The sequence below is a fragment of the Eptesicus fuscus genome, chromosome 11, assembly GCF_027574615.1.
Source record: "Eptesicus fuscus isolate TK198812 chromosome 11, DD_ASM_mEF_20220401, whole genome shotgun sequence".
Classification (NCBI taxonomy): domain Eukaryota; kingdom Metazoa; phylum Chordata; class Mammalia; order Chiroptera; family Vespertilionidae; genus Eptesicus; species Eptesicus fuscus.
In genome coordinates, this window is record NC_072483.1 from 24,566,223 (window position 1) to 24,593,547 (window position 27,325).

At 37.6% G+C, this 27,325-nt stretch overlaps 1 protein-coding gene across 2 annotated transcripts in view; it reads left to right on the plus strand.

Annotated features, from left to right (window-relative positions):
- The window catches only part of ARHGAP15 (Rho GTPase activating protein 15), a 648,004-nt gene that overhangs the window by 22,843 nt on the left and 597,836 nt on the right, over positions 1-27,325 (plus strand). For both annotated transcript variants that reach the window (XM_008143494.3, XM_054722880.1), the window contains exon 2: positions 7,149-7,328. In XM_008143494.3, coding sequence (XP_008141716.1) covers positions 7,164-7,328 — 165 coding nt within the window. In that variant the 5' untranslated portion in view covers positions 7,149-7,163. The remainder of the gene's footprint in view (positions 1-7,148; positions 7,329-27,325) is intronic.

Genomic DNA, 27,325 nt, shown 5'->3' on the forward strand with positions numbered 1-27,325 from the left:
ACCTTATTTTTTTCTTATACAGTTTACACTGGACTTGGAGGCCTTTGACTAAAGCAAGGATGTTTGGGGATGTAGGCCCTGAGTCCTGTTCTGGGACTACTTTTGAACAGGTTGTTGCACCTTGGGAAAACGTCTCGGTATCTCTGAACTTCAGTTTTCTCTGCTCTGCATCCTGGAGATACAGCATAGTGCACATTCAGTATCTCCTAGCTCACAATTTTCTTAACATACTTCCACTTTTAATGATGCTGATGGGAAAGAGATGTCAAAAATTCACTTTCTAACTCAAAAGGGCAAGCTGCTGAGTGCAAAAAAAATAATTGGCAGAGCAGCTATGAACTTATGATTAGACAAAATATCACATTCACTCCTATTTGGGTATTTGCACAGACAGTGGGAGAATCAGGCCCAGAACAGCCCAGAACCAAGTCTGTTGAGCAGAGCCAGAGCTTGTGTAGCTCTTATGAAGTGCATTGTCATCACTGCTTCCTGTTTTTAAAACAGTATTGAAAGTGGAACTAGTGCAATACTAGTATCAGAAGCTATTCTTGCTCTTCTCTTGGTACATAAAAATCAGGAAGTCTGGAAATCGTGAATCTAGTCTTAAGTGATTTACATTTTAATTTCTAACTCAGGGATATTTATTTGGAGAGTTTTAGAAAATTAATGGATATTTTAGACACATGCAAAATGTGTCTAAAAACTAATTCCTTAATATTTTCATTAGTCATTCACCAAGGCTCTGTTTGTCTCATGCATCAATGTTTTATCTAATAAAACTGATGATGATGATGATGATCAGGAAGAACAAAGGAAATTCTGAATAAAATCACATGTATATTACATGAAACTTAAAGTTAATATTACTTATAATTAACAAAATGTTTGATGTTACTAAGTTGCATAGAAATACACACAGACAGATATTGATAATACAATCTATTCTACCAAGTCTAGAAAGTTGAAGGTCATTGAAGAATAAAAACCTGGGTAGAACAACAGAATCTAATTTTAAAACTCTGTGAATATGCCTGGAATAATAACACAGAAAATCTCACACATTGAAGCTCTTCATGGTCTTTCTGAGTACATCCTTAATTTGATACATGTGTTCCTGGCAGCTTAGTCAGGATGGACCCTGGGGTGGGAGGGCTTCTTTTGATTTGAGGTTGGGAAGGCTTCATAATGGAGTTTGTTCCCCTAGAAACTTCTTTCATAAAAATAAGCCCACCAAGGTAGGGCCATCACATTGCACAACTCCAGGAGGCACCACTTACCTGAATGCAATGCTAATTAACATCCTATCTCGAGTCACAATGCAACCTCCCTCCTAAGTTTACTTAAGGTCATCTGTGAAGTTGGCTAATCAAAGCTCTTCCACTGCAGGATATTTTCCCCACATAACCAGAAGAGATTCCAGTTTGAGATTCAGGTAAATGCTACCCTGAGAAGTTAAGGGGAAGTCTGACATTGTGTTGAGTAGTTTAACCATTCCCCTCTCAGATACATCTCAGTGATTCATGGAGTGAATGGGTATGTTTCAAGGACTTGGTAAGAAAGCATGGGTGATGGAATATAAGAAGTGTTGAGTCTGTGGATGAGAGGAGGCCTGAGTAGTTGCTGCAGTAAGGACTTTGGCATATAAAATATGAAAGGAATCATAGGTGCCTGGGAGAGGAAGAAAGGAGTGTTAGGAGGTGGGTAAAGGGAATATGAGAAATTGAAAGATGGCAAAAAGAAAGGGCTGTAAGTGGGATCCAAATAGAACTTGCAAAATTTGAACTCAGCCTTAACCGCTTAGAATGAGTAGCTCCTAATGGGGAAGACAATAAATCATCTCTGAACCCACAAGTACAGCAGTTACAAGTTCCACAGCCACTAGCACAGCTGTCATTTCAGTCCATCAGGTTTCCTTCCTCTTGTGTCCTCCCTCCTTCCTCCTGCCCCTACCATGGTCCTGGGGGTGGGGGTAAGGGGTGAGGGGGACTGCTTCTCTCTGTCTTGTGCTCAAATCGCCCAAACAAGACCTTTGTGCATTATGCCAAGGAAAGCCCTCTTCCCACATTCTCTCCTTCAGAGTGTCTAGAATATCAGCCCCTTACAGCACTGGTTGAGTTAGAAGGGGTGGGGTTTTCAGTCAATCCTTTAGCCAGATGAGAGTCAAGCAAGCTAATCAGAATCACACACACTGAGGATAAATGCCTTTTAAAAAATAAAATCCATCATTTGTCTTTTCCTTGAACTTTCTTGGCATTATATTTTTCCTTCACAACACATTTCAATATCTACCTTATAATCTCACAGTCATTTTCATACCTTTGCATTACTGAGCTCCTTGCCTGAAATGCCCAACCTGCTCTGACTAACCTCTAGTACTAACTCATCTATTATGAAGACAGCAGCTTCTGTCTGTCCATTTCCTAGTTCCACCTGAGTTGCTCTTCTATCTACCTGGACACAACTCTATTCTCATTTAATTATATATGGTTGCTCTATCACCCTGACAAACTGTAAGACACTTCATTAAAAAAATTAAAAAAAAAGAGTATATCTCGTCTCTCCTATAGTGCCACTTAACCCTTTGCACTCGCTTGCTTTTTTCTCGATTCCTTTATTCTACTCGGGATTTAATTTTTTAAATACCCCAGATTTTACAAAGCACGGCAGTAGAATAAAAAACTGGAGTTTCTTCTCATACAAACTTATTTATTTGGATTTTTTTATATTTCAAATTATTGATACATTCAATAACTGTCACACTCGACATCTGAGTGCAAAAGGTTAAGAGAATCTCAATAAATGTTTAATGGATAATTTATATTCTGCTGGTAAGAATCTTTGACAAGAGACTGTGTTTTTTTCTTTATTCTTCCCTGAGCAATGTAGTAATGTTCTGCAAAATTATTTATAAATATGAGAACAATCTATACTCTCTATACTAATAAAAGGGTAATATGCTAATTAGACCAGGAGACCTTCTGGGAGACCAGCCAGGGAGGGCAGTTGGAAGCCATCAGGGCAGCCGGGGAAGGCAGTTGGGGGCGATGAGGCCAGCTGGGGAGGGCAGTTGGGGGCCATGAGGCTGGCCAGGGAGGGCAGTTGGGGGTGAACAGGCCAGCGGGGGGGGGGGGGCAGTTGGGGGCCATGAGGCCAGCTGGGGAGGGCAGTTGGGGGCCATGAGGCTGGCCAGGGAGGGCAGTTGGGGGTGAACAGGCCAGCAGGGGGGGGGGAGGCAGTTGGGGGGCCATGAGGCCAGCTGGGGAGGGCAGTTGGGGGCCAAGAGGATGGCAGGAGAGGGCAGTTGGGGGTGATCAGGCTGATGGGGGGGCAGTTGGGGGCATGCAGGCCGGCAGGCAGAGTGGTTAGGGGCAATCGGGCAGGCAAGCAGGTTTGGAGCCAGAGGTCCAGGATTGTGAGAGGGATGTGGGATCGGGCCTAAACCAGCAGTTGGACATCCCCCAAGGGGTCCCAGATTGGAGAGGGTGCAGGCCAGGCTGAGGGACAACCCCCCTCCCCGCACAAATTTCATGCACCGGGCCACTAGTTATAAAATAATATCAAGTTACTGCCATTGTAGAACAAAATACAGGAAAGCTGAATAGAGAACAAATGGAGTGCAGTGGGATATCAACCAAATGTAAGGATGGGGTCAGAAGAAAAGGGAGTGATAGCTAGAGGAGAGAATGGGGTAAGAACATTGTAGTAGGGGAAGAGATCAACTAAACAGAAATATCTAAAGAAGGAAGATTTTTAAAATGTTTCCTGTAGTCTGTCCCTAAGAAAACATGTGGGGAAGCCAGATAAGAGGCTTTTTAAGTAGTCCAGCCCTTTAACAGCAGCGTATCACTAGGCAAATTAGGAGTTGCTTATGAAATCAATACAAGAATGCAAATGTTGATTTGACAATGACATTTTTGCAGACTTTGAGGAAGCAGCATGTCCTATAAATGGAACATGGCCGGGCTGTGTAAATACAGTGGCTTCATGCTCTTGGTCAGAAGAAAGTGCCTTTGGCCTGAGTGATTTCCTCACCAGTATTACAAACACATCGTCCTTAGAGTTTGAATCTAATGAGTAATCTGAAAGCTCAAGCCTTGAATGCACTCAGAGGAGAACCCAGATTTTTCTAGAAAAATTTATATGTTTAATCATAGATTTCCCCCCACTCAAATCCTTGGGCATCAATTCACACCAAACCATTTACATTGTTGCTTATCTGCCTAACAGTACTAAGCTCTGTAAATCTGTAGTAATACTTCTTGAGCTCCCAGACTTTAACCATATCAGTATCGGAAGTGAAAAGGACCCTACAGCCCAGCCTGTGTGTCTCAGTGGTTGAGCATCAATCCAGGAACCAGGAGGTCACAGGTAAATTCCTGGACAGGGCATATGCCCAGGTTTTGGGCTCAATTCCCAGTAGAGGGCATACAGGAGGCAGCTAATCAATGATTCTCTCTCATCATTGGTGTTTCTATCTCTCTCTTCCTTTCTGAAATCAATAAAAATATATTTGAAAAAAAGAAAGAAAAGGACCCAGCAGGTCACAGCAGTCCTCTTAGCTGTCCCTGCCCCCTCACTATCATTTTTTTCCAGTGATGAAACAGAGGTCCATTGACGTGTACAAGATCACAAAGGTGTCCATTAGAAACAGTGCTTCTAAAGTCATGAGGACATTTTTTATGTAGCCAATCTACCATGAACCCAAGGTCACCATTACAAAGGCAATTTCTAGATTTTCATGCCTTCATTCACCCTTATTTCAATTCACTAAAGTATATCCTGAAAAAAAAAATATGCTTTTTGTAGTAGCATTTTCATAAATGTCAAAGATTCATAGATTTGCTGCTAAGAAACATTAATGGACTCAATGATAAATCACAGACAGAATAAAATAAATAAGTTATCATGTACTGGGATATATGAGAAATAACTATATCACATGCATTTACTTTTTAAAAGAAAGGATATATATATATATATATATATATATATATATATATTATTCTAGTTAGATATAGAGGTAAGATCCCTTATGCCTACATTCTACATTAGTGGCCAGATTTGATATATCTTAAAACTCTTCTCATCAAAGTAATTGTTATTATATTTCTATGAAATAGGGGGGACAAAATATTCTTTTATTCAAATTATGTTTCAAATCTTATTAAAAGTGAAATTTTATTCTCAATTGGATAAATTTTATAATACATCACTAATGTAGAAACATAAAAATGAAAATATGAGCAACCATCTGTGAAGAAATTCTTAAAACAGCATTTCTACAAACAACTTTGTGAGGTATAACTGAAGTACAGTAAAGTGCAAATACTGAAAGTGTACAATTTGATTACTTTTAAAATATGTAGACTACTGTTCAACCATCATCCCAATCATAGATAACAAACATATCTATTCCTCCCAAAGGTTCCTTGTATACTGTATAATCCACTTCTCTCCCCATCCCATCCCTAGACAATCAACTGATCACCTTTTTGCTGCTGTTAGTTTGCATTTTCTAGAACACTATGTAAGTGAAATTATAAACACCCAATAACTACTTTTATTTTTTTGCCTGGCTTCTTTCACTCAGCACATTGAATTTGTAATTTATCCATGTAGTTGTATGCATCAGTTTAGAATCTGTCTATCTATTCATCTGATGGGTATCTGGGTCTTTTTTTTTAGAATAAAATGCATATCCCTTTGCTTCTTTCTGTACAGTGTCCTTGGAAAAATTACTAATCTCCCTGACTCTTAGTATTCTCCTCTACAAACCTGTGTTTAATGTATATCTCATAGGTTTTACAAGGATTAAACCACTGAACACATTGCCCGACACTCAATTGCCTTACTGGTGTCAGTTATGAGGTGACACTTTTCCTCCTATTAAAATGCTTTCATTCTTTTCTAATTATTTTAGTGTCCTCTTGAATATTACCATAATTCAAGCCCCATTGTCTGCTCAGCAGACATAGGGCTACCAATATAGTTGTTTCTTAAAATTTCATCTTTCTTTTGGATTTCATTGGCTTCTATAACTGGTGACAAATTGTTCTTTTGTTTACACACATGCCCACGCTAGCTATGGAATGTCTACCTAGGCAGAATGTAGAGACAACAATCAGGCCAGGATCTGTTTCTAGAAGCTTAGAAGCTGTGTTTGCATTGTAAAAGTTCTATATTAAATGAGATGATATGTTCATTTGTGGTGCTTATGGGGAGGAGCAGTTGAAAAGAATTATGGATTTGAGGAAGTAACTAAAGCTCTTCTAATCTACCCATTGCTACTACTAAAGTTCATTCAGTTCTCTTTGTGGTTTTTTTTTCCAAATTATTATTTCTTCACTGCTACTCCTTTAAATGTGCCCACATTCAATTTTCCTGTCTGGCCAAATTTTGTCTATGAAAATACTGGTATAAATAAATAAATACATAAATAAATAGTGTTGATTTTCTTCACATTCTTTGTAAATATTATGTTCAACTAAGCTACTGAATCTAGTTCAGTTGGCAGATGGTGATGGATAAAAGAATTTTAATGCTCCCTGTGGATATTATAAGTGTGTGTGTGTGTGTGTGTGTGTGTGTGTGGTGGTGTGTTGGGGGGTGGGTGCTGAGGCTAAGCACCATGCTAATAAGACCAAGCCAACATATTTGATAGTCATTGGGACCAACTTGGTTTGCTGTAATGCCAATTCTTTTCACTTAAAGTTGACTTTATTGACATAGTTATTTGTTCACCAAAAAACAGTGTTGGTGGTCATATGTGGGAGTGGAGTGGATAACAGATGAAAATGTGAATAAAAAAATAATATACCCTAAAGATGACTAGATTGACAACATAATGTATATATAAAGGAGATTGTATGATATTGCCATTAGTTCCTTAATAGAATTAGAAATTGCACAGAGTATGGGCATGTTGCCTATGAACTTTGAAGTCCTCTGGCATGTACAGCATTGTGCGGTAATTTAATTGATTGAAACAATTACAAAGAAATGACCTTTTTATTTACTACTCAGAAAAGTGAAGACTTTATATTTCATTTTTGTACCTTATTGGCTAACAGGAATGTGCACTCCACCAAGAGTTTTTCATGGAAAAGTACTCATTTAGAGAATAATATGATGTTTTTTTATTTTATCAGGGATAACACTGTAATATGCAGAAATCTACAAATTCAGATACTTCTGTAGAAACACTGAATTCCACCCGCCAAGGCACTGGAGCTGTGCAGATGAGAATCAAAAATGCCAACAGTCACCATGATAGACTGAGCCAAAGTAAATCCATGATCCTCACCGATGCTGGGAAGGTCACTGAACCTGTAAGTCACTATCCTTAACAACCAAGTTCCCTAACACAGAATTTTTTAAAAACAAAACAAAACAAAACAAACAAAAACACACACACACAACAACAACACGAATTAGCCTTGTTTTATTTGTTTTCCTAAAGTACATGAGAAAACCGATTTTGTAATGTATTTTATCTTGCCTACTTATAGTCATAATAATGTCCCCAGTTGCGAGAGAAGAGATGAGCTTAATCCAGTGATAAAGTGGATTTGGAGCTAGACCGAAGAGCACCTTTGCCTCATTTTAAGGGCCTCCACTATCATGCTTCAGTGTCATAAAAATAATGAGGTTATGTTAGCATGTGGTGTTTGTACTTCCAAATATAGTACATCACTTTGAAAAGCCAGAGGCTAAAATTAGCTAAGAATAAACTGAGACGAGAAAAAAGTCTTTGGGAAAAAAAAAAAGGTGACAATTTCTTTCTTAAAATTCTCCCAGCAATATATGATATTGGAAATTAGGACTGATTTGGAATGAGTGAAATGATTGAAATGGTGTGGCAATTTAAGGTTTGGAGAGGAAGCCATTTTGTTTCGATAATGTGTCATTAGGAAGATCTGAAATAAAATAGTTAGAGATGAACTCTACTGCCAATTGTGTCCCTGCCCCTGCACGCATCCTGAGCCACTAAACACACTGATTGTGATGAGTCTCCTCTGGTTAATTTTCTTCCATAATGGTGGTAACTTGCAGCTGAGGCCATAGGATGTTACAAAATTATTTATGCAATGTTAGCCACTCTTTTGGACCCCGGATCTATTTTGTTTCTCACAGTGAGAGCAAAAGCGAGAAATAGGTTAGCTGGGGACAGGCTGTGTTTTCCAGTCACCCGGCAGAAACATGTGAGCTATTAATTGTGTGTTCTGTTAATATCACAGGGACCTATGAAATATTCAGCTCCCTAACTGAGTTATTAAATGAGATAAACTTTCTGAGTAGCATGTTACCAATTACATGTATTCCCTGTTTTTCACTCAAATTTCAAGTGCAAAATTAACCCACAATCATCTCAGGCACATGAGAAATATAGGATTTGAATCATTCCTTTTTCAGGTATTAAAGACAAATTTAGCATAAGGAAGCCAGTGATTATATTTCGGAAGCGAGAAATATACCCTTAGATAAGGTATCCAGAGATGCATTTTTCTTTATTTATTTCTCATTTAAAAGTATTGTCTGCGGGGAGGCGCAACACTGCCAGCCCGACTCTGCTTTTGAACCAGCTAAAATGTTCCTCAACTATGAACTTGAGGCAGTGGTTAGAGTAAATTATTGGAATCTCTATAATGTATTATCAGTAAGAACTATACCTTTGAAGAAGTTTAAAAGTTAAGTATATTTAATGATGCCTAACATATTTTATTGGCTGTGTTTAACAAAAGGCACTATGCCGCAGTTGTTTTTGACAAGCATGAAAACATCACAGCGTGAGACTGCAAAAGGAATTATGGAGAGAAATTACAAGTGATCCATCTCTCAATGAATTATCCACCTCAATAGCCCGCAGAACTCAGCTACCAATTAACACCTACTTTATTACATGTTGGGATGTACTTAATAACTTTCATGTGTTTATGCACTATTACCTTGACTGATGCCTCTTGTACAATTAGGCATAATTGGCATATCAATATGCAAAAGTTAAAAGGATTAACCCTCTTAAAACTAATGAGCATTTCTGTATCCAGCTGCTAAATGAGACAAAATTAGCATTTTTCACTTTTGGGCAGGATTTTATCATGCAGTTTCTCATTGTTGATATTACCTTGTTACATAACTTTAGTTTGGGGGTTTGTATGCTGGACTGCTGGAGAATAAGAGTTTTCCAAAGTTAAATCAGCCATAATTATCCCAGCTTTTGTTTCCTCATTCTTAGCCGGGGCAATATGTATTCCTCGATAAGGAACAAAAATAAGTTACTTTGGGTGATGTGTGCTCAGTGCATAATTATATAAAAAGGGTATTTCAGTGAGGATATGTCATTTCACCGAGAAAACTTGGCTCAGAGATACTGTATTGAAAGCTTGCCATGGCACTAATTTTCTTTCTGTCTCAGTTCTTTTCATCTCTTTTTTTCCATGCACAATTTTCTGACTAGATACTGACAGAATGTAAAGTATTTGGGCATATTTATTCAAACAAGCCTGTTAAAGATATCTGCTCAAGCTAACTAAGAACTTGATCTTTCAAAGATCAAGTTCTTAGTTAGCTTGAGCAGATATCTTTAAGTTGAAGGTTGGAGTGAGGTCAAGGGGGAGATTTTGAACTTAGGAGAAATAGGAGAAAATGTATAATAAAAATGTGTGCACATGTTGTAACAGAGATACATACATTTAATCTGTACAGAAAAATTAAGAATACTTAGAAATTATATATATATATACATATGTATATATCTTATGCATCCTATTTAATATGCATGGTATATATATATGTGTGCATCCTATTTAATATGCATGGTATATATATATGTGTGCATCCTATTTAATATGCATGGTATATATGTATATAAGTACACTGGCATGACAATTATGCAAATATGGACTTATTAGAGTACATAATAACACAAGAATCTGACATTATGTTCATAACAATTTAACTTATTACAAAAAGTAATCAAAGGTTCTAGGGTCAAATCAATTACATAATTTTGTCATTAGTTCACAAATTCATCTTCTTTATTTTGTTCAATTATAAGTATGTTCAATACAACTGTGAGCTCAGAACACAATATAAACTTCTCCTATATGCCTGATAAGAGCCTATTTGTTGGTGTTTAAATCTAGGAGCAAAAGTTTGAAATGTCAATATAAACATTACTTCAACCCTAAGCCCTGCAAACGTAGGTGAATTTACTTGTTAAATTAAAAGTTTTGATTACCTAAGTGCTGCAGGGAAGCTTTTCAGTGACGAGGTATCGATACTCCATTACTATTTTATTGGGTGGTATGCATCATTTTCCTTAAACACCAAATAATCATTTTTATGTGGTTTATAAGATCAATGCCTTTTCAAAATTCAAAGAGTTCACTTTAGTACCTGGGGAATATTGGCGAGGGAGGAAATTTGGACATGGGAGGACATGGTTAGCAAGAAAATTGCCTATCTGTGAGCAAGATCTGGAGACCTCTGCTTGGTGGGGAAAGAATGTTCTTTGGTCTCAGTGGTTTGCCGTCTCACCCTCAGTACTGGAGTGAGCCCTCTTAAAGGTGGACTGCTATTTATTTATCAGAATGTGCTACCCACAGAAGCAGAAAGCTTAGTGAGTGTAAATGGGGCAAGTGAAGTGTGGCTCTTTAAGGGCTAAAAAGACTAGCATGCAATCCAGCAAACAGCTAATGCAAAAGGTTTAATGTGGCATTGATGTTTTTTATAAGAGCAATCCTCCAACCTAGTAGACATTTTAGAATAGATATTAATGAAGAGTTTGAATAGTTGAAGTCAGGAAACTGCACACATAGGATTTGCAGTCAGGAGTAGTTTCGGTATTTAATGCTGGTGGCTTAAGTAGCAACATGTATGAATATTTACCCTTTCCATCTTGTAAACCCCGCAGAAATGCATTAATTCATTCATGGCCATTATGGACAGGGAAATATCTTTCTATTAGTGTTCAGATAAAGACTTAGCTTGAACCATTGCTAAACATTAACACATGAGATTCCTTTAGCTTCTGTTAACAGTCTGGGCTCATTCATGTTCCTTTTTAATCTATTATAAGAAAAAAGAGGAAACAACTTTCTTTTGTTTCTTACTTCTGTGATTATAGGATACTTGCCAAAGTTGTGGCTAGCCAAAAAGGCAGACATAAAAATTGCTACTAAAAATATAAGCCTTCTGTTCAGTCGAGTTTTTGAGAAATGTTATGAGACTGTATGACTTGTCCATGTTTTCTTCAAATCAAGCTTATAGTTAGGTTTGAGGCTTTGTTTGTATAAATTGTCCTGAAGTGGATCCTGATATTTAATTAAAATGACACTAAATCACTTTGAATTGATAAGACTTGGCATCTCAAACAAAGGTAATTGCCCGTATTGGTTTTGTGCAAAAATAGCGCCGCTTGGAAAATGTGCAGCCAACACAGACTGTCAGCTCCATTTATAGATCAATATGTGAAAACCATTGATCAGGCAGGCATGGATAACAGTAACACTTTGCATTTATTTGTTGTTTTTATACCACATTAAGGCTTACAGGATTATAGGCTTCCTAAATATTTTGACTTCCTCATAAATATATGATCTGTTGCATGTTAATTAAATGAGAGTCTGCAGCCATTTCTAAAATTGTTTTTAGTTTGATGATTTCCTTTTATTGCTGTGGATTGTATGATCTGGAAAAGGATTAGTTTCCTTCTGCATAAAGATTATTAAAGCTCATTTTAATGTGTCCTACTTAATGTACGAAGTGGCTGCCTTTTTGCTTTGAAAAATATGGATGCAGACAATTATTTTCTCTTAGCGAGTGGCTGATTTTTTTATTTTTTTTATTAACTGGGCAGTCTCAGCACCCAGGGTAGAATTATTTTCTGACATATTTCGCACAACCGGTAGATAACGGGTCTTCTCGATTTCTCCTGATAGAATTTGTTTTCTTTCTTTTTATCTATCTCTGTAGTACAGGCATCTGATTAAACATTATGTAGAAAATAAACTGCTCATCTCAATTAAATTCCAGACACACACAAGTATAATTTGAATTCTGTTTTTCTGATTCAACAACAAACCTTATGAGCTGTTGTTATACACTGCATCCCGCAGTTAAATCTTCCTTATCTCATCAATGTAAGGACAGGGTTTTGTTCCTAATCTTTATTGGACTATTGCTATGACATTTGTAAGGCATTTTGGTTTATAAGGAAAAGCTGGAGGACAGTGGAGTGCGACTCTCCACAGATCCAAGCTTCAGATATGACTAAGCAATAATGTGTCTTCCACCGCAATTTTCTTTGCCACTGAGAGGTCAATTTTGTTGAGAAATCTTTTTATATCCTCCATATACATCAGGAGTATTGCTTTCAACAAAATACTTGGCCTTTTCTGTGATATTAAAACAATAATAAAAGAAATAAGATTTCAAAATCAGCAAAAAAAAATTTATGAAATTCAAGGGTTACCTAAGGTACGTAGACTTCTGTAGCGTAGACAAAAATAGTTCATTAGCCTGCATTTTGACTTTTACATAATATGCCCTGGGTGGCGGGGGCAGGGGGGAGGTTGGGGGGATAAAAAAGCCACCAGAGATTGTTTTCCTTGTCTTCACCATCCCATGTCATCTCATGCTGTGAAAATCTTTAACTCTGTTTACCAAGCACAAATTGGACTTGTCAAAGGTTCAGAAAGTTTACAGCAACACTGTAGAGCTGGTACTTCAAAGAATGAGCCCGGGCTCCGGATTCACATACAGGGCTCTGCCTTTTCTATTTTACCTTGAGCACAGCTACATTTGTAATCTCCTACAGATTGAACACGGTGCTGAATGTACATGAGATGAGATATATTTTTTAAAAAGTTAGTCCTCTGATTACTAATTTGAATCCAAAACTCTAACCTTGTTAGCATCTGGACTTATTTCCATAATAACAACCCCTTCAGAACCTACAAAGTAATGAATAATTGACAACAAATGAAATGTTTTGATAGTTGTCGGCACAAAGCATGTTTAATGTTTTGTGTTGCTTCCTAGCTAATTATGTAGATGACACATTTGTCAGACCTTGACTGCCATTAGAAACGTGTTTCCAGAGGGGAGAAAAACAGGCTATTCATAGAGTAATTAACTAGAATGCTCAATGACCTGTGAGAGATTCAAATCGCTGCCAGTTCAGACATTGTTTTGTTACAGAAGCAGAGGGGTAATTAAAATTCCAAATTACAGTCCTATGATGGAGCATTTGTTTGTTGACAGTATACTCTTACTCTAGTTTGTTAATTCTTTTTTAAATTGCTTCTAATCCATTTTATAGCTTTAGGAGTTCCGTCTTTGAATTTACTGACAACTAATATTATGGTAAATTGTACTTCAGCGGAGGACTGAGTGCCTGACAGTTTCCAGGGAGCGCAAGGTGGGTGGGATACAATAGCTCCTTCCTAAACTGGCATGTCAGGTGCAGTCAGTGGGAATGCCACTGATGGGGAACATCTTGGTAAACACTGCTTTTCCAATTCTGCATCAGGGAAAAACATTCGAGTAGGAAATACAGAGATTAAAAGGAAAGCAATGATGAACACCTAAAATGGAGAAAGAAACCTAGTCTCTCAACAAGAAATGATTGATGAAGGGGCTCTGATACCAAGAGGGAGGAGAGAGGAGTTAGGGCTGAGGATGATTTGGGGAAGGGTGTTGAGTTCAATGCTGAAGATACAACAGTCTGTAGGGAAGCTCCCAGGAGCCAAGCAAAATAAGGGCATGTTTTGCAAAAGTACCTTGCATCTCAGGTGGATAATAAACTGCAGGATAATGGGTATCAACCATGAAATTTTTCAAAGAATCATTAGCATAGTTTACAGATCTGGAAGGCTAACATAGCTGAAAAATTCAGCTCAAGTGAAATAGTTATTTAGTTTGCTGAAAGTGAGAATATAGTTTTATTAAAAAGACCTGACAGAAGTCACACGGTATTTGATTCAGGCGAGCTGACAGAGGCATCCAGTGAGCGTTGATTATCCCGAAGTCACTGTCAGCTAGGATTGATTTTCACTTTCTCCGTTTATGTAACGGTTCCTGTAATACAGCTGACCTCGAATCACGTTACCTTGTCATTTCTCTGCATGGATCAAGAAGAGATGAGCTGAAAATAGCTAGACACTGACCTTGAACTTGCCAGAAAAGTGAGAAGAGACTGCGGGGGTTTTCTGTAGTTCACGTACAAAGATGAAGACAAACTGTTCCTCTGTCGAGTTCGCTGTAGCAGCACAAGGGGGCAGAGCAGCACTAGAGATTACAGGTAAAACAGCTTCTGCACCAGCCTGAAAGGCTCTGAAATACCAAGTTAGAGCCAGAGGTCTCGTTTTTACATCTTAGTGTAGACATAAAGGAGAATTACTGATGAATGAACATCTTGGTTCCCCTGATATTCATAATCAGTAATCTAAAAGTGTACATTCTAATTTAAAAAGGTTACCTACTACTCTGTGTGGCAGCAACCATGCTATGCCAGTAAATTATTTGCAGTCTCTTATTAGTTCATATAATACACTTCACTCTTAAGATAACTTTGGAACCATAGTCAATATTATTAAGAGAGTTCTATAGCAAATTCCCAAGGTGATGCATGTCATTTTTAGGTACAATTTTAACAGAAGATGGGAACAGTCTTTTTATATGTATTAAGTATCAAGCCCCAAAATTAAAATTGGATAGTGTTATATGGTAATGTGAACCCACAGGGAGGTAACATGCAAGCTGAAATATGATGTCTGCCATTTGATTTGTATTTGTCTATACCTTGTAGATTTTCCTGTTTTAATACTTGCCTCAGTTTTCAAAAATGTCCTTTAATAGATCATCATTATAACCTTGATTAATCTAAAACACTGTAGTTGACCTGGTACTTTGCTTGCTAGCACTTAAGCAAAATCATTGTTGTACTGATCTCAAATGTTTCTCATAAGTGGAACTCCAAAAACTTGCCAAGTGAAGCAGAGTACTGAAGCAGGTTGAGAAACAGAAGAAGAACAAACACTGACTTGATTATCCCTCAGGTTGCAAGTGCCTTATGTAATGGCAACATAGCATCTTTGCATGCGTGGTGGCATGGTAACACTGCTACCTTCTGCGGTAACATGATCCTTTCTTGCATAGAATGAATTCTTTCTGTATGTGTGCACACACATACATAGATACAGTATACTGTGTTCATATACTAGTATAGTACATATATCCTATATAATAAAAGGCCAATATGTAAATTGTCTCTTCGACTGGGAGTTCGACCAGGCAGCAGGGCTGGCCAGCCAACCACCTGTGGTCCCTCTCCCCAGCTGGCTCATCCCAATCAGCCCTGATCGGGGTGGGCCGGCTGGACCCCACCTGTGCACAAATTTGTGCACCGGGCTTCTAGTACATATATACATCTATATATACATACATACACACACACACACACACACACACACACACATACACAGAGAGAGATGTATATGATGTTTATATATTTGAGCTCATTTTTACATTCTAGGAAAAATAACCATATACATTAAAAAGCTGAAATATCAAGATTGCTTCAATTCTCCTTGTCTGCAGATTGACTCAGGGCAGTGACAATAAGTTCTGAGAAATAAGAAGAATTCTCATTTGTTTCAAGGATGGAATAGGTAGGAGACCATTCTGTTGCCACAAATGAGGTTGAAAATATTCAGAATACCTGTATTATCATAGGGATGTATACCTAGTTTCAGCCTCAGGTAGAGAAACTAGCTTTGTGCTTCAAGCATAAGTCTTCCAACATAGGTTTCCATGTGAATGTGTGTGTGTGTGTGTGTGTGTGTGTGTGTGTGTGTGTGTCAGAGGGGTGGGGATGGTGTAAATTAATAGCTACAAAATTGGTGTGTCTGATTTAAGGTCTTTTTTTTTTGTTTGATTTTTTGTTCTCACCCGAGGATATTTTTCCATTGATTTATTTTTAGAGAGATAAGAGAGGAAGGGGAGGGGAGAGAGAGAGAAATAGAGAGAGAGATAGAGAGAGAGAGAGGGAGAGAGAGAGAAACATCGATGTGAGAGAGAAACATCGATGGTCTTAGGCTCTACAGCAGCGGTTCTCAACCTGTGGGTCATGACCCACAGGTTATGAACCGCTATCAGGGTCACCTAAGACCATCGGAAAACAGATATTTACATTACAATTCATAACAGTAGCAAAATTACAGTTATGAAGTAGCAACGAAAATAATTTTATAGTTGGGGGTCACCACAACATGAGGAACTGTATTAAAGGGTCGCGGCATTAGGAAGGTTGAGAACCACTGCCTTAGAGGCACACTTCGCACTTCTGCTCCTCAGAGTGTGCAGAAGGCCTCTGGAGTGTCCTCTCCCAAGGGGTAGGAAAGCCAGCCCTAATTGGTTGATTTGCTTCTGTTTCTGAGGTCAAGGCAGACATAAAGGTGCTGGCTGCAAAAACACTTCCCCAGAGTTGTTTCCCCCCTCCCTTCAGCACATAAGGCTTTTAATAAGGGACTCCAGTCCCTGATGTGTTCAGATTCCGTTTATTGTTACCATCTGTTTAATTACCCTCTCAGGTTTGTGTTGGGAAGCATGAAAGTATTTTATCCAGCCTTTGAATCCCTGCGTTCCTAAAGAGATGTGGGTAAAGTACTTGTCAGTTTTCAAAAGGCATATTAAAAACTTATCAGCAGAACCATCTCCAAACAATTCTAAGTAAGGAAAAGGCAATAATTTTTATATGAATGCATCTTGTAAGTAATTCGCAAATGTACAGTGCCACTCTCTCCCAGCCACAATGCATCTTCTCTATGTGTAATCTCATAGGCTTCTCCTTTGAGGTGATGGATTTTTATGATTCCCATTCACTTCCAATGCACTGGCAGTAAGTTTATTGGGGAAGAGATATGGGATTTCAATTATAACAGGGCGTATGGTTGTCAGATGTCAATCAATTTCAAGGATAAAGTAAGAGAAATCATATACAGGGTGGGATACAAGCAGGTTTACATTTGTGAGTATGCAAAACAGAGAGTTTATTCTTGTATTATTATTTATTAAGTATTACATTATTTTTCATACAAACAACTGTAAACCTACTTTTGCCCCACCCTTTATATCCTCAGAAAAGGACAGAAGAATCTTTGGAGGAAGGCAAAAAACAAACAATCAAACAAAAAGACACCTCAAGAAATCCAGAGTTATTTTTTTTCAACTTTATCCTATTTATTATTATTATATTCTATCTTTTTCTTTTTTATTAGAGAAGCACCAGCATGTCTTTTCTGGTGGCCCCTACTGTTTCCACGGTATGGTGCATTTCCCACATGCAAATGCCATTGATAACAAAAGTTAAACTGACTGATGCAGACCTCTCACCCACTTATGTCTAAATTATTTTATTTACTAGCATTTGGGTGCAATAAAAATAACATAAAATGAAACAAAAACAAATCTGAATGTTTAAGTTTCAAAATGTTTTAGATGCCTGACTCTGAAAACCAAAATATATAAATTATCAGTTGATTTTCCTTTCTAAACCAAAGAAAGAAGCCAAATGACTGCTAATGTTTTATTTATTTTTTATCATTTAGGATGTGATTTTAATAAGTGAGCCACACTTTCCCCCCTGAGATTGCAAGATGGTATTAGATTAAGAATGTCTTTGAAAGTGTTCAGAAATGGTAGTCTTGCTATTCGATGGGTGCCCTTCCACAGTATCATACACATAACAACACAGATACTGTTTTCTCTTTATCCCTCTGTGTAGAAACCAGTGCTGTTCATGCCTCATGATCTTACATTATTTCTGTGGGGAAGAGAAATAGTGATGACACTAACTTTCCTCCACTACTTTTGGACACCTGACCTGCTTTCTTTCCCAGAGGCTAAAAGGAAGCTACAGTCTTCATATTTCCAATAAGAAGGGACATGTGTCTCCTTGCATTGCATTGTCTTAGCTCATATCATGGAGCACAGAGTGACCCAATAGAGGAAGACAGGAAAGCAAAGTGACAGTTTTGTTTGCTCAAATATAAACGCCAACATCAAAACGCGGAGGCAAGTCCTAGAGGCCCACAGCCAGATCACAGGAATTAAATAGCAAGAGCTGTTCTGGACTCAAAATGTATTCAAGGCATAGTCTATAATCAGCAGTGAAAGGAGAAGGAACAAATAGGCTTTGTTCAGGTAACACAAACTGAGCTTTAACTTCTGTTTTCAAGATCCATGAGAAAGTGATTCTGGCTGATAACATGATAATACATCACCCACTGTGGTCTTACCTATTGATCATAGCCTGACAATGGGTAACCTTTCATGGCAACTTCCTCTTTTACCATGAATTATTGACAGTGTTAATGCCAATAACGCATGATCAAATAGATGGGAAAGAAGTTTACATTCCTGGATGTGCTATCCTTAACCTCCATAGTTAAAAAAAAGAAAAGAAAAAGAAAAAGAAGGAAAGATAGAAGACATTTTTCTTCCTGTCTTGAAAATACTAATGAATAGCTTTTACTTTCACACAGATTATTAATGTGACATCCTTATAATTCTCACGTACAACTTATTTTGGATAGTAAAGAACTATATTTAAGCTAAATTTATAATTGTTATTTTTACCCTAGTGTTCTCTATCTTATATAATACAAACCCTTGGAAATGTTACTCTAATGGTGTGTCCTGAGGTCCCTGCATTAATCATTTCCTGTTCACTGAGTGGTCATCACCCCAATCCTGCCTCTGTTCCTTTAAGGATTCCCAAAGTGGGAAAGAAGGCAAGCAGATCAACTACTTTCATACATTCATTCATTAGTTCATGCTTTTATTCATTTAACAGATATTTATTGCCATCCATTATATGTAAGAGCCTGTTTTGAAAGCAGAGGACACAAAACAGAAAGATTCTCTGTCCTGTTGGAGGTTATAATCAAGTGAGGTACACTCCTTATCCCGGGATAGCCCCGGCTCAGCCCCTTCGCTTCCTAGACCTCATCATTATCTCTGCCAGTACCTCCTCACTCTCAACAATAGTATTAGCAACATGTACTTTACTTTATGTCACAAATATTGTACACAGAGTTTAAAATTGCCCTGTGAAATAAATAAAAAATCTTCACTCTTTCTTCCTGTAGATGGATTTTTATGGATTGTAAATCTTATATAATTTTTTAAAAAAACTTAAAATTGTGGGATTCCTACCTTATTTTAACCTACTTTAAACTCTCTTTGATGTATTTCCTTTGTCTCCTTTGGCATATCCAAGTTATTAAAATACTTTCTTTGGTAACAAGTCAAGGTGCAAGTATTCTTATCTGCTTACATTTTATTCATTACCCATTTTTATTCCCCCTTCCTTAGTCTTGGTGAATTTATGATAAAATTTTAATTGAGTCAATTTTTTAATTAAAATTAAAATGTTAGTATGTTTGTTTGCCATTTATGACTGCTTATGCTTTCAAAATGAAAACTGCCCAACTTAGACTTTTACAGAGCATGAAAAATTTTCACCAAGTTCTTGACTATTAAAAATATTTATTGGATATTTGCTGTTGGTGTCTGGCAGAACATTGTCCTCCAAGGAGACTTGTGGAATTTTTGTGATGTTGATTGTGGAAACAGTAACCTAATTTACAAAACCTATGTAAGTAGTCCTGATCATTAGTGCTATTCTTGTCTATTTAAGAAGAGCTTGCCATCACAGCCCTTCAAACCAGTTGCCAGCCATGATCAATGCGCACCTGCATTAAAGCAAGGGTGACAGCACTGACTGTGAAGCAAAAAGCAGAGCACATAGGCTCAGCTGGCAGGATGAGCTATTTTGCAGCTTACTCCATCCTGAGAAATAAAGAAAAACAAAGGGGAAAAGGAACTTTTTGAAGAGTAATTTCTTCAAATTGAATAAACAAACTAGGGCCACAATACAGTAAAATCCAGGTATTGAAATGAACCAAGGAATGAACCAGTTTAAAGATTTAGCTCTATCTAAGGCAAGTTGATTCTCAGGTCTTTGGGATTACCTGACCATGCACAAAATAGGCTCTTTTGAGGCCACACAATTCCTTATTTCTCTCAAGTATGTGTAATTGGTAAGCAGTTTTGCTATGATTATAGACAAGGAAATGCAGATTAGATTCTGGATGCATAAAGAGAACTAATTTGCATCTTTTGACTATGAATCTGAACTTCTGTCCACTCCTCTCCTTTCAAATTCTGAAGCCCCAGTTCCTACCTGACAGCTTAGCTGAAACTTGCCTTGCTTCCCAAGATCCATGCTTCCCAAGATCACCAACATGCACCTAGAACTCTGGTATCTTTTTTTTTTTTTACCTGTATTGCAAGACTTGTTAAAAAATAATATTGACTTTATATGTGTTATTTACACATTAAACAGTGAGGCTAATGGGTCTATAACAGGAGTTGCTATCCAGTGACTGACTCAATTTTGTCCACAGTATCTTTTATTTAACTGAAATAGTGATTTTAAATTTAGTTGGGGTTATGGTATCTTTATCAATTTATGCAAAATGCTTGGCCCTGAAGACATATCAGTTTGTAATCTTAAAGTTATTTATTTGACTGGCTCTTCAGGTGAGAGCAAACTGTGGCAAGTCAGAAGATGACAATTGTTAATTATAAACTTGGAAATTCAGAAGATGACAATTGTCAGTCATACATTTGGAAATGTAGTCTCTATCACATTTTAGTGACAGTGTAAAAGCAGTCTGTTATATAACTAAATATGAATAATTTTCTTATTCAGATTTTCTCATTTGGGTTTTATTTCAATTTTAGACTTTTACATTATTATAAATTAACAAACATCTTGCTGCCTTTTAGACAACACTAAAAAAATAACTGTGATTATCTATGGTAATGGTGTTTTCTTGTCACCAAGTTATAAATATTCTGTTTATTCTGGGTTGTCTCTGATTTAACTTTTGTGGGTTTTGTTAAATAGTTCTAAAAACTTTATGCAAAGCAACTTTGTATGTGATGAAGCAGTGCACTTCTAAATCTTATAAAAAAGAATCACACCAGGTTCTTAAAAATGGAGAATGATGCTATCTAACAGTTCACAACATTATACAACATTTAAGTCAACTTAAATTTGACTAATCATCTTAGTACTTATCATTTGCTTTACAATTTTTTTAGTTAAACTTAATTTGAAGACTTGAAAACTTTGGTAGAAATTTTTATTTAGCTTTCAATTGACATGTACTAGTAACATCCATAAGAAGTGAAACAGAAAAGTAAACACAATCAGAAGCTGTGTGCCTTTATGGAGTGAGGATAGGTTCACATGAGGAAGAAAAAACTCCGTTAAACAAAGATCAATGGATTCTCAGAAATCTCTAGACTTGGATCATGCATGTTGAATTCGACCTAAAGATGTGTTTTATTTGGCCTATATAGTGTTTTTTCCTTCTTTCTTTTTAATTGAGCAGACATTTTAATTTAGCACTGTGAGTTTTCACATAAAATTTTGTATATGTGACATCTCTCAAAATACCCAGAAATGCAGGCATTGCTGTTCTGGCTCCCCAAAGAGCAGGTAATAAGCAGCTGCAGATAAATAGCCATTGCCCAGTCTAGATGGGCCAGTCCTCTAGTTCACGACTGGGTCAGGTCACCTACCTGACATTTTACTTGGCAATGTCAACTTTGCAGTATCTATCTCAACCTTTTTCACAAGCCTTCTAAGGACAGAAAGAAGCTGAGTTGTCATTAAGATAACTGCAAAACTCATGTCTCCTTTTACTATGTAACTTTTTCAAGTTGCTCTGCTAGGTGGGATAAGGTTTTGAAATAGGAAAAAATGTATACACACACACACACACACACACACACACACACTAGTTTATATATATGAAAAATAGTTCTTTTATATATTCGGGGGGTTATTACATAAATGAAACTTTGTAAAACTTTATCCTTTGCTGATTCCCAGAGACACTAATTAGTGCCCCTATGGTACACAATCTCCAGTGACAAATCAAAGATTCAGTCATGGGGAGATGTGGCAAGCCTCTGTCCCTGAAGTGCCCCTGCAGGTTCAATCAGAACTGTCATTGGTGAGTATGATAAAGAGGCTGTAATGCCCTTGGTTGTTAGTTATGAGTTTGATATGCGTTCAGTGTTTTGACCAGTAACATTTGATTCTAGCCAGTATAATTTTTGGCATTGTAAACCTAAAAGTATATAAATAATTTCCTCAAGTACATCTACATGTTACCTCCAAAGTGCTTTTGCCATCCTTGGGAGCAAATAGGAATTTAGTGATTAAGAACATGAACTTCTATTGGGCAAACCTGGGAGGAAATTCTGGCTCTACTTTTTACTATACTATGTTACTTTGGGCAAATTTTTTGATGGTTTTGGGCCTTCTTATTTACACTTTAAAATGAATATAAAAATACCAGTTACCTGTAGACTAATGAAGGTTAAAGGAGATAATATACATAAGTATGATACCAGAGTACATAGAAAGCATTCAAAAATTGTACAAAAATATTATTATAATTATGCTATCCATTTATATAAAGTCCTTTCGGCAGGCCTGGCTCTGTAGCTTTAAGTTGCCCCATTTGTCCCTCTGCCATTTGACCATCACCTTTCAGCAAACCAGCTCCCAATACTCACCTGTATTCTGAACCATTTTGATCCAAATCACTTTGAACTCTCCCTCAACCTATTCCTGTTTTATTTCAGCTTCTGATTCTTAGACGAGCTGTCTCTAATACTGTTCATGCAATAATGCTTGCTGGCTTCCATCCTCAGCTACGACTCACAGCTCTTACTGTAATACAAATGTTTACCATTTGGGGCATCTACTATGGACTTGGCACTGTGCTAAGTACTTTAACAGAGCAGATAAGGCCACACAACAACAAATAAATGCCATCACTGAGATGTGAGCCCAAGGATGTCTGATGCCAAAGCCCAGGCTTTGGTCATTGTGAGCCACAATCTGTATTATAGATCCTCAGCCCTGAAACCCTACCCTAGGCCCCTGTGATGACATTCTGTTATGTTCATCCTGGCCCAGAGAACAAGTAGGAATCAGACGTATATTCTATTTCATGCTAATTAAAATTATATTCAACTTTAAAGAACCAATTAAAACTCAATCATCTACACAACATTTTCTCTGACTGGCCTTTCCCTCATCTGAACTGATAGAGCAATTATTCATTTGATTAATTATGTAATTATTCATTATTTCAGCTTTAGTGTATCCTTTTATTTTGAAAATGTCTTACCCTTCGTTATTGTTGTTCAACTTTTAATATTTTTATATCATATATCCCCCACTAAAGTGAAAATTCCTTAAAATCAGATATCATAGCTAACCTCAACTGAACCTGGCTAAAAATTAACATGTTATATATGTTTTTTTTAAATTTAATGTACTTTAAAAAGTTAAAAATATTATGTGACTAGTAGCACCTAATGATATCTCTTCTAGTTTCAGAGGGAGAAAAACATAAAGAAAAAATTAGAATCTAGAAATATCTCATAACTAAGGACATAAAAAATAAATTGAGGGGGATAAAACACCAATAGTCCATCTGTGCTTCACCTCATGAACATGAAGTCACCAATGCATCCACCAAAAATGAAATAGTTAGCTAATCTCTTTCACTCTCTGGCTATAATTCAAAACTTATGGGGAGTGTGCCACCCAAAAACTAGGCAAGACTCCCTCTACTGTGCAGTGTTATTTTCTGAAAGGTAGACTTCTGTTCCTCTTTATCCTTCCCCAGCTTTTTATATCCACTCAGAGATCAAAATTCCCAGAAAACAGCAAGGTAAGGATGGTAGGGAAATGAAGTGGGACTTATAGTAGCCACAAGTATATTGCTAAAGATGGAGCTGGAGTTCAGGAGCACCAGTAGAAGGGGAGGTTGGGACTTATATTTATATATAGATTTATATATATGCCAATTGCATCAGAGAACAAGGTGGAAAAGCTGAAGATGATCCCACCTGTATCTAGTAAAACTATGCTAGGTAGTCTTTTTATAAAATATATTTTTATTGATTCTTAGAGAGAGAGGGAGGGAGAAGGAGAGAGAAAGGGAAATATTGATGTAAGAGAAACATTAATTGGTTGCCTCCTGCATGAACCCTGACCTGGGATTGAGCCTGCAACCCAGGCATATGCCCTGACCAAGAATTGAGCCCGCAATCTCTTGGTGTATGGGGTGAAGCCCAACCAACTGAGCAACATTGGCTAGGGTTATATTAGGTCATCTTGTTGACTAAAAATTTGATGGATAACAGAGCTTATCAAACTGCTCTCAAGCTGTACCCAATTCCAAGAGGGAAATTCAGCCACCTATCTGGATAATGAATTCAGTTGAGAAATGGTCACTTGACCTGTTGTAATTATTACAGATTGCATTTGGTCCCATGTAACAGCAAAGTGGACATGCTAGCTTAAATGAGTAACAGGCTTAACATTTTTGTAGTAAGTACCCAGCAGATGCAGTGCTTGGCTAAACAATATATCGAAGACATGGGCTTCTCTCTTTCCACTCATCATCTTTAGAATGTGGTTTATTTCCTATTGCTGATCCTCTCATAGCCAGCAGATGGCTGCTTTACCTTTAGCATCTCAGCTGCATTCCAGGCAGGAAAGAAGACAAGCCAAGGGCAAAAGGCCTGTGCAAGCTGAGCCTACCCTCTTTAAACGACTTCCTTGGAAGAACCATTCAGTGATTTCTGGTTACAGCTCATTGTTCAAAACCATATCATCACATTTAACTTGAAGTAAGACTTGAAAATGTAAGTTTTAATCAGGATACTTGCTGCTGCAAGCAAAATATCAGACAGAGCTAGAGCTAATAAAAGATCAGAGTTAAATGATAAAGTATATTAAGAGTGAGGTGGGAGTGGGGACATTTATTAGATTATGCAACACTTTGTAATCCTATATAATACAGAGGTAATATGCAAATTGACCATCACTCCAACACACAAGATGGTCGCCCCCATGTGGTCAAAGATGGCCACCCCCATGTGGACACAAGATGGCTACCACAAGATGACCAGCAGAGGAGGGCAATTGTGGGCAATCAGGCCAACAGGGGAGGGCAGTTGGGAGGGATCAGGCCTGAAAGGGAGGGCAGTTGGAGGCGTTCAGGCCTGCAGGGGAGGGCAGTTGGGGGTGACCAGACCAGCAGGGGAGGGCAGTTGGGGGTGACCAGGCCTTCAGGGGAGGACAGTTAGGGGCGACCAGGCTGGTAGGGGAGGGCAGTTAGGGGTTACCAGGCTGGCAGGGGAGGGCAGTTAGGGCCAATTGGGCCAGCAGGGGAGCAGTTAGGCATCTATCAGGCTGGCAGGGGAGTGGTCAGGCTAGCAGGCAGAAGCAGTTAGGGGCAATCAGACAGGCAGGCAGGCGAGCGGTTGGGAGCCAGCAGTCCTGGATTGTGAGAGGGATGTCCAACAAGGCAGTTGGACATCCCTTGAGGGGTCCCAGATTGGAGAGGGTGCAGGCTGGGCTGAGGGACACCCCCCCCCCCCATGCACACATTTTGTGCACCTGGCCTCTAGTCTACTATAAAGAGTTTAGATTTTATTATTGTATGCACAGTTCAAGGCTACTAAAGGATTTTAAGCAGATGGAGTCTCTCTGCTTGGTGGAGAATGGTTAGGAGAGGAAGAGAGAAAACAGGAAGACTATTAAGAAGTTCAGATTATTCTTGATCCAATAAATCATGGTAGCTTCTACTAGACTGAATGAGTGGAGACAAATAAAAGAAAACAAATTTAAAAAATATATTAAGCACAGAATTTTAAAGACTTGCAGGTGGGAAGGAAGTAGGAAGGCTCCTTTCAGGTATCTAGATGGAGACATTGGATTGATTACAGTGCCTATCACTGTTATAGGAAGAACCAAGAATAGAAAAAGAGTATGGATTTTTATTTTTTTTTTGTAATGCTCACCTAAGGATATGTTATTGATATTTTTGGAGAGAAAGGAGAGAGAGAGAAAGAAACATCAATTGGTTGCCTCCATGAATGTCTGACAGGGGATTGAACCCACAACTTAGGTATATGCCCTGACTGGGAATCAAACCCGCAACATTTTGGTGTACAGGATGACACTCCACCCAACTGAGCCACCTAGCCAGGGCAGGAATGGTATGGATTTGACAAGGTGAAATGTCAAGGGGTGAAGTTTGATTGTAGAAAGTGTGAGATTTCAGTGGCCCAGAGAAGTCAAAGTGTCAAGGGGACAATCAGTTTTGGAACTCAGGAAATTGGTATGCCCTGGAGATAGCTTTTTGATGTTTCAACCAACAGCTGATATTTAATGCTACAGAAACAGCCAAGATCCCATTGCAACAAAGTGTACACATAAAAGAAGGCTCAGACCAATAAAGGAGTTGAAGGAGTGACTAGAACGTTGAACAAAAATATATCATAAAGTTTAAGAATAAAGGGGGGCCTGAGAATACTCAAATTAAATATATATATATTTCACTTAAGTGCCTGTAGATTCCATTCCTTTAAAAGTGAAAATACTTGATAGTAGTTGGAAATGAGGTGAAACTAGTAGACCTAAATTTTGGTATTATGAACTAAAGATATAATAAAAACAGGATCTTTGTTTCATGTGTAAGTATTTTAAATATAATTTATAGTCATATATGAATATGCATGCATACATAAGTAATATTTATCCAGATACATTTGAATGTATGTTCTGATAAAAATCTAGATATATTTATATGTTTTAAATATTACTTTTCTTCTCCTGGAAGAGGAAAATTTATTTTGCCCTTTTAACATTCCCATAAAAAGTGTCAGATTCTGGTTCAAGAGAAGCAATCTCTCATCGCAACATCACAAGTCGGAATGTCTGGAAAATGATAGCTGGCTTCAATATGCAAAATAAATGTTCAAAGATAGAATCAAAGGGCAAACACCAAAGTAAAGATAAAGAAATAAACTACACAGAGATAATAACAAAAGCTATAAAACTTTAAAAATACTCTAATTTTACCTTGAGTCAATTGAGTAAATACTTTTGTACTTTATTTTTCATTTACAGTTTGCCTCAGGATAAAATGATAAACTCTATTAATCAGAAAAGGTTAATGGCATATTATTTATTTGGTAGATTGATAACAGTCTCTGACCATGTGGTTTGCAACTTCTGTCCAAGTGGACTATTGTACCTCAGCAGCAACTCACATGAAAATGTCAACCGTATGTTTGATTTTACTCACTTACAGAAAAAATCCCTCAAGGTACATTATCAGATAATGGAATGTGTAAAATTAATCGTTTT